Source organism: Emydura macquarii, unplaced genomic scaffold (assembly GCF_026122565.2).
Source record: "Emydura macquarii macquarii isolate MOO-44397 ecotype Brisbane River unplaced genomic scaffold, CSIRO-AGI_Emac_v2 contig_820, whole genome shotgun sequence".
Lineage (NCBI taxonomy): Eukaryota > Metazoa > Chordata > Testudines > Chelidae > Emydura > Emydura macquarii.
Window position 1 is genome coordinate 984,901 of NW_027130957.1, and position 16,115 is coordinate 1,001,015.

Below are 16,115 nucleotides of genomic sequence, written 5' to 3' on the forward strand. Positions count from 1 at the left end.
GCAGCATCTCAAGTGTGGGAGGATGATCTCTTGAGGTCACTTCCAGCCTGTATGTCTATGATTATCTTCTTCCATGAGCAGATGAGCCATTTCTCATATTGACCCATCTGCTGGAACAGCCTACCAGGTCCTGTGTGCCACGCAGTCTCCTCCTTCGTTTTCCTCCTTCCCCTGTCCAGACCTTGCTCTAGATGCTACCCCCAAACATTAATATATTGTCGTAAGATGCATAAATAATGGTAAGGACATCACAGTCTTTCACTGTTGCAACCTTCGTTCCTCCATGCCCTCCTCTTCCACCCTTTGTCACTTCTCACTGAAGCAAACTCCAATTTACATTGTAAGATCACTGGGACAGATCTTTCATTGTTATTTAATTATACATTCCATCAATCACAACTCGGGAGCTGAATAAACGGTCGTTTTGAAATGCGAACCCTCTGGAATCCAGAAATAAAATGTACACATTAAAAAGTTCTGAGATGAGCAGATTCTGAAAAGAGCAAAACATTATTACTTGCATTAAAGCAGGGCCTAGAGATCCCAACCAAGTTTGAGGCCATTGTGCTAGATGCTGTACAGACAGAGCAAAACGTGTTCTCTGCCTGGAAGAGCTTACAGTTCAGGTCCCTGAGCCTGCTAAAATTTACACGTGCTTAGTTTTATGCAAGTGACTGGTCCTGTTGACTAATGCAACATGGATGCCAGCCCACGCCAATCACTGTAGCACTCACTAAGAACAGCACAGACCGACCATGGCAGTCTTGTAGATTCAGAGATTTTAAGGCCAGAAGGGATTATCATGCCCATCTAGTGTGACCTCCTGCATAACACAGGCCATAGATTGCACCCAAACTCAACACCTAACCCAACACCTTGGGGGTGAACCAGAGCATAGCTTTAAGTCAACACAGGGTGTCTTTCTAAAAGACACCAAGTATTGGAGAATTTACCGCATCCCTTGATAAGATGTTTCAATGGTCAATTACTCTCACTTTTTAAAATGTGCATCTTATTTTCATTTTGAACATCAGTTACTTCAGCTTCCTGAGAATGGGTTGTTATGCCTTTGTCTATTACATAAAAGAATCTTATGGTATGAGATAACTTTTCTCTGTGCAGGTAATTGTAGACTGCAATCAAGTCACCTGTTAACCTTCTCTTGACAAGCTAAACAGATTGTGCTCCTTTACTCTCTCACCATAAGGCATGTTTAACTCCTCACATCCAGCACTGTAGATAGCTCAGGCTAAGGCTTATTCACAAAATTCCTAGCTGGGGAGGGATGCATGCTATGCAAAGGCCTTGAAGCTCTGGACCGAAGTAAACAGTGCATCGCAATATATTTAGCAAATGTCATAAAATGCAAGGTATTATTATGACAAATAGTGCAAACCACAGAAATGCAGAGGGGAGGCGAAGATATATTTCCTGGACCGGGAAACTTCTGAATGTCTAGACCCAGGGGACAGATCAGAGAGTAGAGTGTCACTGACTTCCCCCTACAGATAAATCACCATAGTTTGCAGGGTTCTTTGGGTGGCGAAAGGGTGACTCCCCCTAGCATCTGTACAAATAAATCACTGAGCCCTATCCACTCTGGCAAAGTCCTTGGTGGCACTAGAGTTCCCGCTGCCAGCTGTTGCTGGTGTTGTGATGAGGGCACTGTCTCAGTCCCCAAATTTACATATGCCCCCCAGTCCCAACTTCACCCCTCTGATCCCCCCCACCATTTCCATTCTCACAAAGCCCCCTCTCTACCCCCAACTCTCCCAGCTCCCGCTCATCCCCTCCTTCCTCTAGATCAGGGGTTCCCAACCTTTTTGGCTCGAGGGCCAGAGAGATAATTTTTGCAATCCTGAAGGGCCACCCGTCTCTGCCAAAAGCCGCCACCCCCGCCCCCCCCCCCCCCCCCCCCCGTGCAGCCAATGGAAGGAGCTCAGCGAGGCGGCTGCTTTCTCACTGATCTCCTGTTCCTCTGGCTGCAGCCGGGACACGGCAAGCATTCCCTAGCGCTGTGCGCTCTACCTGGGTCCCTAGGCAGGGGCTCCTTCTGCAGTCAGGGGGACGGGAGATCACAGCTCCCCTCCCTCTGGCTCCAGCAGGGACCCCAGCGCCTAGGGAGCCGGGTGGAGTAATTTGCTACAGCCTGGGGGAGGGCAGCGCTGATCTCCCCTCCCCCTGGCTGCAGCAAGGAGCTTGCATGGGTCTCGTAGCCCCTGTGGACATGTGCTCCGCCTGGGTCCTTAGGCAGTGGCTCCCCTCCACAGCCGGTGGGAGGGGCGCGGCGGGACACTTTGAAAGACCCCCCCCTCCTCCGCAACAGGTTGGGACCCACTGCTCCAGAGCCCCTATAGCTCCAATGCGGCGCTAGCTCCTTTGGCCGGTGCGTGTCCCTTTAAATCCCAGGCGGCTTCGCCTGACCAATCCCAGACGGGATTCCCGTACAACTACGGGGGACAAGACTAGCCGCCGCGCAGCTCCAGCAGAGCCCCCGATCCCTCTCCTTGGCTCCGCCTCTTTGCTCCCGCCCCGCCCCCTGATTGGCGTATCTGGACAGCAAATCCCCGCCCCCTTCACTGCCGGTCAATGAGAGCGCGCGAAGGACGCGGAGTTCTACGGCGATTGGTGGCTGGGCCGAGCCAATCGGGGTGCGGCGGGTCGGGTATATAAAGCGGCTCCGCTCTAGGCACTCGCAGTATTCAGCATCGCCGGCGCGCGCGGAGTTGGGGAGGGCGGGAAGGCAGCGCCGGCTTAGACGGGTTCTCCCGAGACTCCCCTCAGGAAGTTTTCCGCTCACCTCCCTCCTCAGAATTATTTTAGCCCCCCACTTCCGGTTGATTTCTCGTCCGCTTCCGGGTGACTCCGGCTCCGCTTCCGCTGGCGTTCCCCAGGAGCAGCGGCGGCGGCGGGCGGGGGGCGATGGCGGCGGCGGGGGCGGCCGGCTCGGAGCGGCCCGGCGGCCGGTTCAGCGTGCTCAGCTGGGAGCAGGTGCAGCGGCTCGACCAGATCCTGGGCGAGGCTGTCCCCATCCACGGCCGGGGCAACTTCCCCACCCTGGCCGTGCGGCCCCGCAGGATCGTGCAGGTGAGGCGGCGGGGCCTGGGCCGTGTCCCTCGGTTCGCCCCCCGCCCAGGGGCAGGCCGGGGGGGCCTGGGGACGCTGGGGGGGCGGGGCTGGGGTACCTCGATGTGACACTGGGGGGGGGGCGCCCGGCTCCCTGCGTGAGATGGGGCCGGGGGATGGTCCCTTGGCGTGCATGGCACTTGGGGGGAGGGGGTAAGGGGTGCCCGGCTCCCCCACTGGTGCCCCACTAGGTATGGCACAAGGGGGTCCCTTGTTATGCATGGCACTGCGGGGGGGGGGCGCCTGGCTCCCTGGGGGGGCAGTTCCTTACCCTGCATGGCACTGGTGGAGGAAGGGGCAGGGGGTACCTGGCTTCCCCCACTCTCCCTCTGCCTTGCATAGCACTGGAGGAGGGGGGACACTTGGCTCCACCACTATATATGGCATGGGGGGGGGGTGTCCCTTGCCATGCATGGCACTGGTGGAGGAGTGAGCCTTGTAGGTCCTCCTGCAACCCACCTCCTTGCTGTTAAAGGTCACCCCTATCCCATGGCCAGGTGCCACGGGTCCTGCCCAGTGTTGCTCCTGGGTCAAAGCGGATCTGCAGTCCTGCCTGTGGGGTGTTGGAACCTAGCAGATCAGCTCACAGGGCTGGTTTCAAAGGGTCCCCTCTGCTAAAGGATTGTGACTTGGCAAAGGCAGCTCTTCCAATGGGAGCTGTTCTCACCCGCTGCTGTTTGAGAAACTGCCATGGGGGTGGGAGGGAGCTGGGATACGCCGAGACTAAGAATCTTCTGCCAAAGGGTGTCTCCTGCACTAGGACTAGTTGTTTAAATCCCCCTGCTTGATGGGAGATGGCATGCATGTTTGGGCAAGGGCAGCGCCTCTGTAGCTTAGCATACCATGGCACTACCTGAAACTCATCTAGCTGGTAGGCTCCCTGCACTGGAAAAGATCACCAGGAATTTTAGAGGCCTCTGACTCTGTGGGTTTTTTTTTTTTTTTTTTTTTTCCATAAACATTTTGTGCAAAAGCGTTGGCCTCTGCCCTGATGAGGCTGCACTCAGGCTGGTCTTGAACTTGCTCTCACTGTCTGCTTATATGGGGCTTGAAATCTGCTAGCAGAAAATAAAACTGCTGAGATAGTGATATGCAGTCTCTCACCCTTGGCATCTTGCCACCCAGGCTCAGGAATTCTCCAGCGGAAGCAAATACTTTTACTAGCTGAAGCTAACGCGGTGGATGTAGAGTGAAAAATCTTACTGTGCAAGGCCTCTGGTTCTTGCTGCTACCTCACCCAGACTGAGACTCATGATGTACATGAATACAGGAGACCCAGGGGTCATCACAGGCAAAGTCATTCAGAATTGCCTTGGGATTAGATCCCCTGTATCTAGTAACTTTCTGTTGGGGCTTGGCTTGTCAACTTGAAGGCAAGGGACAGATCTTCCTATTAACCTAAAAATTCCCTCTTGGATATGGGACAACATGCATAACCTAATAACATGTTGTTCATGCAAATAGCATATAGCTGATCTGTAGCAACGTTCATGAAGTGCCAAGTTGGTAGAGGGCAACAGGAGGCTACTTTACTGCACATATTAAAAACAGGTGTTTGTAGTAATTAAATTCAGATGCCATCAGCCCAGGCTAACTTCTGTAACTGGAAGGCTGTGAGCAGCTTTACAATAGGATGGATGCAGCAGGTATTGCAAAAAATGCACCAATGGCCAACTCAGCTAGTTTAGTCTGTGAACTAGCTTATGCTTTTTTAAACTGCTTAAAGCAGTACAGATCAGCCTCAGTTGCCTGAACGACAAATCCAGATATTCAAGACCCCCTTGACAATGTAAATTCATGTTGGGACCTAATGACCCCATTTCAGACTTCTGAAGTCTGACTAATCAAGACTGAGCTATAGCTGATGTAGGGACAAACTGATGCAGTTAATATAGCTTGCACAATTACACCAATTATTACAGTTTCAGTAGACCTTTATGAAAACATATCCTATTCCAATTTATTATTACGGGGGTTTAGGACCCCTACGAACTTAATCTATAGTCTGCTCCATTAGTAACTATCACAAAAGTAATGCTTAATGTGAAAGGGCCACTGTTAACTCAAAACATATTGGAAACTGGTTTCTTTTCCAAAATGTTGGATTAAAAAGTAATTGTAAATATAAATTACTTCCCACTTATGCTTTTTACTCTGCCCCCTCAACTGGTTCAATGATTCAAGTTGGTGCCAACTAGAATTTCCGAAAGCTGCAAGATCTGGGAGGCAGATGTTGAAGGGGAGTGACTATTTAAACTTTTCTATGAAATGCATTAAAAGGCCAGTGGAAACAAGGCCTGGTATTTTGTAAACACTTCCTGAAGGTTGGATCAAATTTCAGTGTCCTGAAATTCTTGTCAAACTGACTCTAAACTGCATAACCTATGTTATGGTAGCCAACAGGCAGACTGGACCACATCTGGACTGCCAAACACTTTTGGACAGACCCTGAAATCTTTTATTTATTTAGCTATCCTATTTTATTTTCTGTGCGGTCTGGACCTTGACTCTGCCTTGACCAAGAAATTTGGACCTTGACTACCCCTGCTCTATGCCATAATCTAATCTTCCCAGATTAACAGGGATTGGTTAACCATAAAGTAATAACCACTGTATTCTAATATCACACTTTTTTCATGGAGAAATAGCAACATTCATAAACTAATAGAAAGGCTTGACATCCATTTGAAGGCTTCAGGAGATGCAGGATACTATACCTCCTGGCAACGAAAAGATAGGGCCCTTGTTCTTAATGTGTTCAGTGGTTTGGTGGTCTGCATTTGCACTTTGGTGGTTCCTTGATCTTCCATTTGTGCATCAGCTGCATGCATCTTCCACATAACATCCTAATACGGTTGCTGGTTGTCTGTAGTTCAAATAAACTTCTGTATATTCATATAAGGGAGGCTACTTCATTCCTCAGTAATGACTCATCAAATATAAATCAAGCATTCTGGCTTCTAATTAAAAAGCCTATTCACAAACCAAACCAACTTTTACAAGAGACTAATCTATATTTCAAGGTCTCTGCCTCTTGGAGTATTTTATTTAAGTTTGGGAAATGATCAAATGGCATTTGAAAATGCCTTTTATGTAAAGCAATGCAACTTCAGCTAATGTAGAGCCCTTAAGGTCATGCTAAATCAACTGGACCTCCAAATTTTGTTGGAAGCACATAGGGTCTGACACTGAAAGATTTAATGAAGCAAATGATAGGAAACTACTACTAGAGTGCTACTCTTGATTTGTCTAGAGTAGTAGAAAGCTGACATTACTAGAAGCCAGATATCTAGCATCAATTGTTCCACCAATGGTGAAACTTAATACTCAGAACAGAAACTAAGCTGGAGTGAAACTTCCTTCCTTTAGTCTCAGCTGTATAATAGCTGATTGAAGGATGTTTATGATCTTGCCACTAGCGACTTACGGGAAATACTAAGGATAGTAATTCTGACCAGCCACGTTGTCTCTCTGAGTAGGTCTGACTAATCTGAAACAAGTAACCTAAAAAGGCAGTCACTTTGTAATGCTTGGTTATATATAACCAGTAATCAAATGATGTAGAGAATACCAGGCCAAAATGCAGGCAGCTTTTGTTAGTGCCTGCCCACCTGATTATTAGAATTGCTCAGCTGTGCCATATATAGTGAGGTACTCTGTGCTACTGACCTGCTTCTGGTGAAACTGACAATGAATCCTTTTAGGAGCACTTGTCTACCCACCTATATGCTTTATCCTACTGCTAGCAGTTAGCAATAGATTTCAAATGCTCGTCTCCCTCTACAGTTGGGACAACAAATCCTATTACCCATATCTAGCCTTCCACATGGGCAGGTATGATTTGGAACAGTATGGTGTGATCCATGGAGAGAACATCAACTCTCTCCAGACATTTGAATCCTCTTAGAAGGCTTGGTTTGTGCCCGATCCTCTTGCTGTTCATATAAATTGGCATTTCTTGTTGACTTCAGTTGGAGCAGGATTGTATTGTTAGGCAGTTAGTATATTGGCTATTAGGTTTTAAACTCTTCTGGATAGTCCAAATCCCATGGCCAGAACTGCAGACATAGACCCCACTGAATTTAGGGAGTGGGGATGTTGAATTTGAATCATGGATCCAAAATCTCTGTTTTCTAGGTCTTGGGCTGAATCTAAACCCAGCAGGGGTCTGAATTCCTGTTACTTGTACAGTATGTGGCAAAGATCTCCAGTTTGAGACTAACATTAATTTCATCCAAACCCTGGTTCTGATTCTGCATCATCTGCTTGACCGATATCTAATTCTAGACTAAAGAGTACAAAACTGTAGCCCCCACATCCTATTCAAATTAATATGCATCTGGTAGAAGATACATAATTGTAACACTGGTCTAACATGAGTTCAGTGTCTGACCATAATTGGTATGAAGTTTCTTATCGCAACTTCTACCCTGAACTTACTTGAATTGATTGTAAACAGTTTCTAAATATAAAGCATTATTTGCCCATTGAATGAGAGGAAAATGTTTTCCATGCAATATGTGAAAATGAGCAACCTAACTATGCACTGTCCTGAAATCTGGTGTGAGCATACTTCTAACTATTTAGATTGGTTTTAGGTCCAACTATCTGACATGTCGGAGTGCATGCAATATGTGGATGCAAAAAGTGGATATCTGATATCTCGAATAGTAGATAACTAACTTGTTCTGTGTGGCTTCATATGTGAATTTTACAATGTGGCAATGAATCCAGGCAAACATCCAATTTCAGCTACAGTAGCTTCTGCCAGAGAATAATTAAGAAATGCCAATGTAAGAGCTACATCATGGAATTTAACAACTTTTTACATTTGTGATTTTACAAATTTTCTAACATTCACGACTTTCACCAGAATACCCTCTGCTTGCTTAAAAGTGCAGTTTCAGACTTGCAGCTAGGGGAACTAGCCTTCAGGAAGCTAGCTCATCTAAATAGTAATAGATTAGTGTAGTTTTGATAACTCCTTATCTGTTGCCCTTTAATCTGCCAATAAGTATTGGTGTCTCTCTGACTTCCTGTTAATTTTGACCCATAATGCAATTCTTAAAGTCTAGATCATAGGCCTGACATAGGTATATTTAGTAGGATACCCTCTCCAGCTGGAAAATGAAGATAGAACAAGGTACTGTAACTGCAGCATGGCTTAAATTGTTAGGATTAGTTGAAACTCTATAGTTAGTTTCCACTAAATCAGGAAAACTTTACTAGATTGAAACTCATTCCAGTTAGTTCAATCACAACTTTGAATTTATTCTGGAATAGTCCTCTTGTCTGTTGGGCCCAAACACTTCCTCATTTTCAGGAGCACATTAAGCAAATCAAGTTGAGGGCTAGCTTTTTAGGATTTTTAGACTTTCTTGATGTTGGTTTCACAGCCTTAACTTTCAACTTTGTCTGAATACCCTGATGCTAAATGAAGAATGAATCTGTGCCAAAGTACTCAGTTTGAGGTCCTGATTGCGTTTAATATATTGAGCTCAAATGTTAAGAGGAGTTTACCATCCTCAATTGCTAGCTGGTGTCTGGAATGGGTAGTTCATATTTTATGGTCTTAAAGGTTATTTCAGCCTAATGCATATTTAAGTAATTAGGAAAGTGATTCAGCTTCATGTTAAATGAAGAGAGCTTCAGAGGTATTGTGGGTGTGTATTGAGGAGTCATGATTAAAATTGCTGAAGGGAACACCTGTACGATTAAAGCAACCTCTTGTGGTGAAAGAGGCGGCAAGGTGTCAAAAGCAAAACACACTGGAAATTATTAGGATATGCTTACTAGTTAAGACATGAACTTGCATACTCATGGCGAGTGCGTTTCAGCAGCTCTAGCTTCTTGCTAGTTTGCCTTTAATGAGCCGTGGCAAGGTTAGAGGAACTTCTAAAACGTACAAATACAGCAACTCCAGTCTAATAAAAATTGGGATGTCACAGCTTTCTGCATTTGGGCTCCTCTCCCTGGATCAGTTGCAGTTTCAGATTAATGGGCCAAAACTGTTACCAAGACTTCTATTTGAGAATCAAGAGACTTGAGGAAACAGATCATGCAGTGAACCTGCTCAGACAACTGCTGCCTGGAGATAATGGGGTGGGAGCAGTTAACAGCTGTAGAACAGAAGCAAAAGTACAGATGTTCACTTACATTAGAGTGCTCCTGGCAGAAGGAGCAAGTAGTTGAGGCCCTTTCAAATCCTGTGACTGCTGCAAACATGTTGCCTTTGAAGTGTACAGTTCTCTGTAGCCTTTCTCTCTGGATTCCCCCCAAACTTCGCTGTTAGTAAGACAAAAGCTAACCCATCTCTTTTTGTTACGCTCACATGATCTACTTAAACATGCAAGCCCAATTTCAGTTCTAACATCCCATTCTAAGACCACTACTTTAGTACTATAGACAATGACTCTCTCTCTTGCTGTATCTCAGGTGGTCCGCAGCCGTCTGGAAAAGAAGGGAATTGCAGTCCATAATGTCAGATTGAATGGCTCAGCAGCAAGCCATGTCCTACATCAAGATAGTGGCCTGGGATACAAAGACCTGGACCTCATTTTTTGTGTGGATCTGAAAAGTGAGGATTCTTTCCAGCTGGTTAAAGATGTGGTCATGGACTGTCTCCTGGATTTCCTCCCAGAAGGAGTAAACAAAGACAAAATCACCCCCATGACTCTGAAGGAGGCATATGTGCAGAAGCTAGTGAAAGTATGTAATGACACAGATCGCTGGAGCCTTATATCACTGTCTAATAACAGTGGAAAAAATGTGGAACTCAAATTTGTGGACTCTCTCAGGCGGCAGTTTGAGTTCAGTGTGGACGCCTTCCAGATTATATTGGACTCACTGTTACTGTTTAGTGAGTGTTCAGAGAACCCCATGTCTAAGAACTTCCACCCCACAGTCACTGGGGAAAGCATGTATGGGGACTTTGGGGAAGCAATGGACCATCTCAGGAACCGAATTATTGCCACCAGGAATCCTGAAGAAATCCGAGGTGGTGGGCTTCTGAAGTACTGCAATCTCCTGGTGAGGGGGTTTAAACCCAAATCAGAAGTAGATATGAAGGCACTACAGAGATACATGTGCTCCAGGTTTTTCATAGACTTTTCTGACATTGGGGAGCAGCAGAGGAAGCTCGAGTGTTACCTTCAGAGTCACTTTGTTGGGATGGAAAGTAAAAGGTATGACTGTCTTATGACCCTACACAGGGTGGTGAATGAAAGTACAGTGTGCCTGATGGGACATGAGAGGAGGCAAACTTTGAACCTCATTGCCATGCTGGCTGTGAGAGTCCTGGCTGAGCAGAACATCATCCCAACGGTCACCAATGTTACCTGCTACTATCAGCCAGCACCGTACGTCAGCGAAATAAACTTCAACTGCTATGTCACCCATGTGCAACCCCTCTTGCCTTGCAGTCACTCCTACCCAACATGGCTTCCTTGTAACTGAGCATGGACAAGTCCTCCAGGATTTGTATTCCAGGCTGCTTCCTTGCCCTGACAGCTTTCTGGAAGAACTGCAACAAAAGGAAGTATACTGGACTCTCTTTCTCGAGTGTATTGTTCCTTGGATTGTTGGAACTAGCTCTGTCTGCTGTACACTGTGGAGATGGGATGTGCAGTGTTATGGAAACTAGATTATATTTGAGATGTTTACAGGAAGATTTATGGTTTATGTAGGCAATGGGGTAGGGGGGTGAGGGGATTGTAGGATTAGAGTAAAGGTAGAGCTGCACTGCCCTGAAATACAAATCAATCTGAATTTCCTTTTAGTACAGGAGGTAAAGGTTGTGCAGACTCATGGTTTCTGAAGATAGAAGCCAGAGTGGCTGATTCCTTTGAAGGACCAAAGAATCCTGTTAAGTGCCTGTAACACTATAAACACAATTGTACTGTAAACCTTTTTTTTGCAGGGGGCTGAGGTCCCTCAATGCTTGTGTGGGGATGTCTCAGGATGAAAATGTTTTTGTTTTGGGATGGGAGGGGAGGGGGGGTCATCTGATCATTTCTAGTAACATAACTGAAACAGATGTTGGATTGCAGGTTACATATTGCTAAGGCTTTTGGCATGGCTTGCTGCTCGTGAAGGACCAGCTAATAGTATCTTAAAGCAGTCAAAGCAGAGTCACATAGAGGTGGGGTTTGGCGTTGAATGACTACATGTAAATATCTAAATGTAACATGGGACACGGGCTGGGGAAAGTGCATTGTGGAGAATGCTGTGCAGAGCTTTATGGAGGTAGGAAGCAGTAGAGGCCTATCCAAGTATTTACTAAAGCTCCCAAATCTGCAGTGCCAAAATCCTCAACTCTAATTTATGTACATAAACAGTAAAGCAAAGGATGTGTTTGGGAGTCTGCCATAGGTTAGACTAGTACAAAGTTGTATGTCTTCTAGAGAATTTGAAATGCTGCTCGTTTTTTGGCATGCAGTGTGGTTTTAATGCACAAACAACCAGTGGCCAGCTGGGCTATCTGGGAAAGACAAGGCTTGTCCAGAAACACAAACCAACTACTGGCTAGTCAAACAATTAACTATAGCAGTTTTTATGTAAGCTGGAGCCAATTTTAGGTCAAAGGTATAGAATCCTGTTCCTCAAGTACTAGAACTCTACTGAATGAATCTAGCAGATTCTCTTGAGTAGCCTACCTTGGCTAGAGAAGAAATCTTGCCTTCTGTGCCCTGGGTCCTTTGATCAAAAGCAGCCTGTTTTCAGCTGTACAGTTCCACCTCTGAGCAACAAATAGCTTTTTAAGTTCATAATCTAGTTAGAAATGAAACATTTTTTTCTTTTGTGCAAAAAAACAAAAAACAAAACAACCAACCCTAAGTTTGGCTTTAGGAAAGGGAATCTCCTTTTTTAAAAAACAAACCTTTATGCCTGAGAGGATTTTGGTGTATCTTATGCAAATGTTCTGACTTTGAAGTTGTGGGGTGGGTGTGTGTGTGTGGAGTACAAACAGTCCTGCCCTGAGATGTCTGGATTGCATAGCCATTCTTTTGCAACATCACATTTCAGACTTAGCTATGCATGGGTTTGTAAAGCTGGTACAACTGACATCTGGCATCTTCTGTTCAAAAATACAAGTGCACAGCTCTGGGAGTACACTACACTTGTCACTTCATGGTGCTTCCTCAATAATAAACTTGAGTATTTTTACTAATTTGTTTTCTGGTTGTGATAAAAATTGTACCACGGCTGGGCAGATTGTTCAATCTAATAAAGATTAGATACTTGGAATATGTATAACCAGAATTTTATCGTCTTAGGGTGGGGGGAGGGGGTGCATGCTGTGTTGGGAGGGGGGGAAGGTGTTTGGGGCTTGTGCATGCACTTTTGTGAATACTAATGAGCTTAAACCTGCTTCACTTTTATCCAGTGAGCTTCACAGGACAGGGCCCTGCCACTACCTGTATAGTTAGTGGGCTTAACAATGAATGACCTCATGCTCTCAAACAGTACAAGATTATTTACAAGGGAAGTAGTGGTAAAGTTTGACAGGTGAACTCTGCTATATACTTAACTTGGTGCCCAGAGCCTGATTCCTGGTACAGTGCCTGATGGCAGGAGATGGGAGGGGGAGGTTTGAAACTAGTTCTTCCTTATGCTGGAAAACTGATTTAAAGGCTGCTTTTGAAAACCACTAGGATCTCTAGACATCCAACACTCACTTTAAGAGGCAACCTCGTTTTGTGCTTTTAACTAAACTTCATATTAATACAGCTGATCTGTTAGCATGTGTGGTTTTTTTGCAGGCTTCTCATACCCTTTACCACAAAGTGTGAAGATAGATGCACTAAACTATGATCTTTCCAGCGCAGTGACAGAGCTCTCTGTAATAATGTAAAGTTTCCCGATGACTAAAGGCTTGATTGGGGGGGGGGGAGAGAATTTAAACTAAGGTTGCACTTTTGACTTGTGGAGTGTGGTGTGGCACTCTTGTGAATGGGGGGGATTTGATTAACTGTCCAGTTACTTGCAGTGTGATCTCATGCTGCTATTTGTAGAAAATCTGAAGATTCCAATAGTCGGGCACTCTTTATTTTGTTTCATATGTGCATTTTTTCCTGCATCTGTATCACTTGTCATGCAATAGGCTTGACATAGTCACTAGATTCTTTAGAATCTTACAAATAAATAGAGTATTAAATTCAACAGATTTGTTGTTTACTTCCTACACAAGAATAGTGTGGTTTTAATATTTCCACTCCTGCCCCCGCTAAAAATGACCATCTACAAATTGAATGAGTTGGAGTGAGACTAAAGGACTGTTGTGTGCACACACTGGAATTCAGATACCTCTTAATATGAAAATAATCTGAACGCTCCCTGTTTGCACTTTAGGCAGTTTAGTCATAAAACAGAAGCTACTACAGGGGCTTGGAGTAATGGTGGTAGGGAGAGAATCATGCCAGCAACCATTATAAGCAGAAAAGCTTTTGCTGTGTTTTAGTATAGTGCACAGTCTCTTCCCTAGCTGCTTGTCAAACTACTGCTGGTGGGAGGGTGTTAAGTGCCAAGCAGTAGGGAACAGCTCATCCCCACAGAAATCATCCTCTCTGAAAATGAAAAGTATTTAAACACTGCTGACCCCTGCTGCCAGCCTTACTGGGCGGCAACAATGGACTGAAACAATTATGGAAGCTAAAGTGAGTAAAAATTGCTCAGTGGCTACAGCTGGACATGTGAAGATGGTCTCAATATCTCCTGGGGCAAGAAAGCGTAGATAGGTGCAAACTTTCAGAAATGCTTTGCTCCCAGGTGGTCACTCGAAATGAGCATTCGATATGCTAACTCTCTCAAAAGTCTGGTTCCAGTGGTGGGTGTGATCTCTTCTGGCAATAACCAGCCTGCCTCATCAGAAGGGCTGCTCCCTTATTATGGGACATAGAGCTAAAAATGCCTGAGGTTCAGTGATCAGCATGGCATTCCCAGCAGCCAGAAACACCAACACTTTTCTAGACAATTAAACGTCTTGAGGCAGAATTCTCCTTTTGTCACGAGTCCAATGCTGTTGCTGTCTTTGGGCTGGCACCAGTCTAACTTAGGCAAGAATGTGCCCATTACTGTCTCTTTCCAAAGCAGGAGAGGGCTTGCCCTTCTACTGAAACCTACAGCTAGCCCTACCTGTTAGGCTGCTTGTCCACTGCTTACAGCTGATGCATCTTGTTGGTATGCGCCTTTCATGAACTAAAACTTCATATTCAGTTCAAAATACCTCCTACCCTCCCTCCCCCCCCACATCTGCCTTAGATTTGCAGGGGCTGAGGGAGAATGGAAAGTCACTTTTTTAAAATGAGGGTCTTTCTAGCCAGTTCCTTTTTAGGTCGTCTTCTCCATAGTAGTACTAGATCCCACAAAATGACTGTTCATGAACTAGTGAATAAGCTCCCTCTCTGGATTTGTGTGACCCTGAGTGGAGCAGCAAAACCCCTGACAGGGTTGGCCTTTCATTGTTGGAGCGGATCAGACTATACAAAAGGATGTTGGTGGAAAGTACTAGCTGTGATCAAAAAAGGAGCTATTAATGTTTACAAGTGAGATTTGGATCCCTTTTGTTAATCAAATAAAAAAAATATTTTCTCAACATGTGGTTTCATTGTTGCTTTGAACAAACAGCTGAGGCATGTTACAGATGCAAAGAGGGGGAGGGAGTATGATCAAAGGTTTGGCTTGTACTTCAGTTTGTACCTGCACCTAAACTCCAGCACTGGTGTCTTAATGAAATCTTAGTACGAGCTCTGGGCGGGGAACAGTTCCAATAAGTCTTAACCACTTGTGGTGGGCTCATTTTCTCTTTTATAAAGAGATGCCTTTCCCATCGCAGCATGTAGACTTAAACTCCCAAGCAAATGCAACAGTGCATCCGCATGCAGGGGCGCTCAGCATCCAGGGCCATGGGAGAACCTCTCTTTTGCAGGGACTTGAACATAGCAGACACCATCCAGTTTCTTGCTCATGACGTGATTATTCCAGTGTCATAACTCTAGCTGAGGAGGTGCCAGCCAGCATGAGCCCTCGGGTTTGCAAAAGCACATCCCCAGTCCCCGTGGCAGGATTGTTCTGAAGAACACATGGCTTCTTGACTCTTGCAAGGGCATCACTTCCAGGTTGGCAACTGGCTTTTCCATCAACAGTAGCAACTGGGGATTCCTACTGTCATTAAGCACCCCTCCCCACCTAAAAGAAAGGGCCAGCAGTTTGCCATAAAACACCCCTCTGCCTCCCTCCATTTGATGCAATCGAGGGTAAATGCCTTGGCTAAGAGGGATGCAGGCGTTACCTCTGCAATCACATCCTCCTTTTTGGTGAGGTAGGGGTGGGGCAATAGTTTCTTGTGGGCTGTGCTCTCACAGGGCCATGGTCTGTGACTCTGTGTATGGGTCGTATGCCTGTTTAGTGAGCACCTGCCTGTCAATTTCTTTAGGAGCAGTACTGGCACCAGAATTATATGCATAGTTATGAAATCTCATGGGCTGAGCTCCTGCCCCTTGAGCTCTAAAGAAGGTCCCTGGAATTTCTAATGACTTCTCTTACTCTGGTGTCACTGCTTTGTAGAGGCAGTGGGGGGGGCAGCTAAATGTATAACTGAGGCCCAAGAATGAGTGTCTCATCTGGCTTCTCCTAGCTCTGCCAAAGATTTTGTGAGCTCTGCAAAATCATTGAACTGGTTTCCCCATCCGGAAGATAGGATTACACGTGAGGCAGGCATGTTTTCACACTCCAGGTCCACCGTAGTATAGTCACAGTATTTTAGTGGGGTTGGAATGTACAATCTATGTTCATAAAAATGCCTGTGGTGGCTGTTTCTGTGGTTGGAGGGGGCAGCTCCCAGGAGGTGATGGTCTGGGCCAGGCATCTCAGAATATGAATGAACAAGGAAATCTGGGTTTCTCAGGCTGTAGTGAGGTAAGTCATGCCTGTGTTTTAAAAACACACACAATCTTGTACCTCCCAGCTGCAGCCCTAATCTTGCTGCTCGT

The 16,115-nt window shown here is 45.6% G+C and overlaps 1 protein-coding gene across 1 annotated transcript; it reads left to right on the plus strand.

Annotated features, from left to right (window-relative positions):
- The first annotated feature begins 2,709 nt into the window (after positions 1-2,709).
- Positions 2,710-12,381, plus strand: TENT5B (terminal nucleotidyltransferase 5B). The gene is made up of 2 exons (XM_067543304.1): positions 2,710-3,087; positions 9,562-12,381. The coding sequence occupies exons 1-2, from the start codon at positions 2,923-2,925 to the stop codon at positions 10,579-10,581; spliced, it is 1,185 nt and encodes a 394-aa protein (XP_067399405.1). The 5' UTR covers positions 2,710-2,922; the 3' UTR covers positions 10,582-12,381.
- Positions 12,382-16,115: the final 3,734 nt, after the last annotated feature.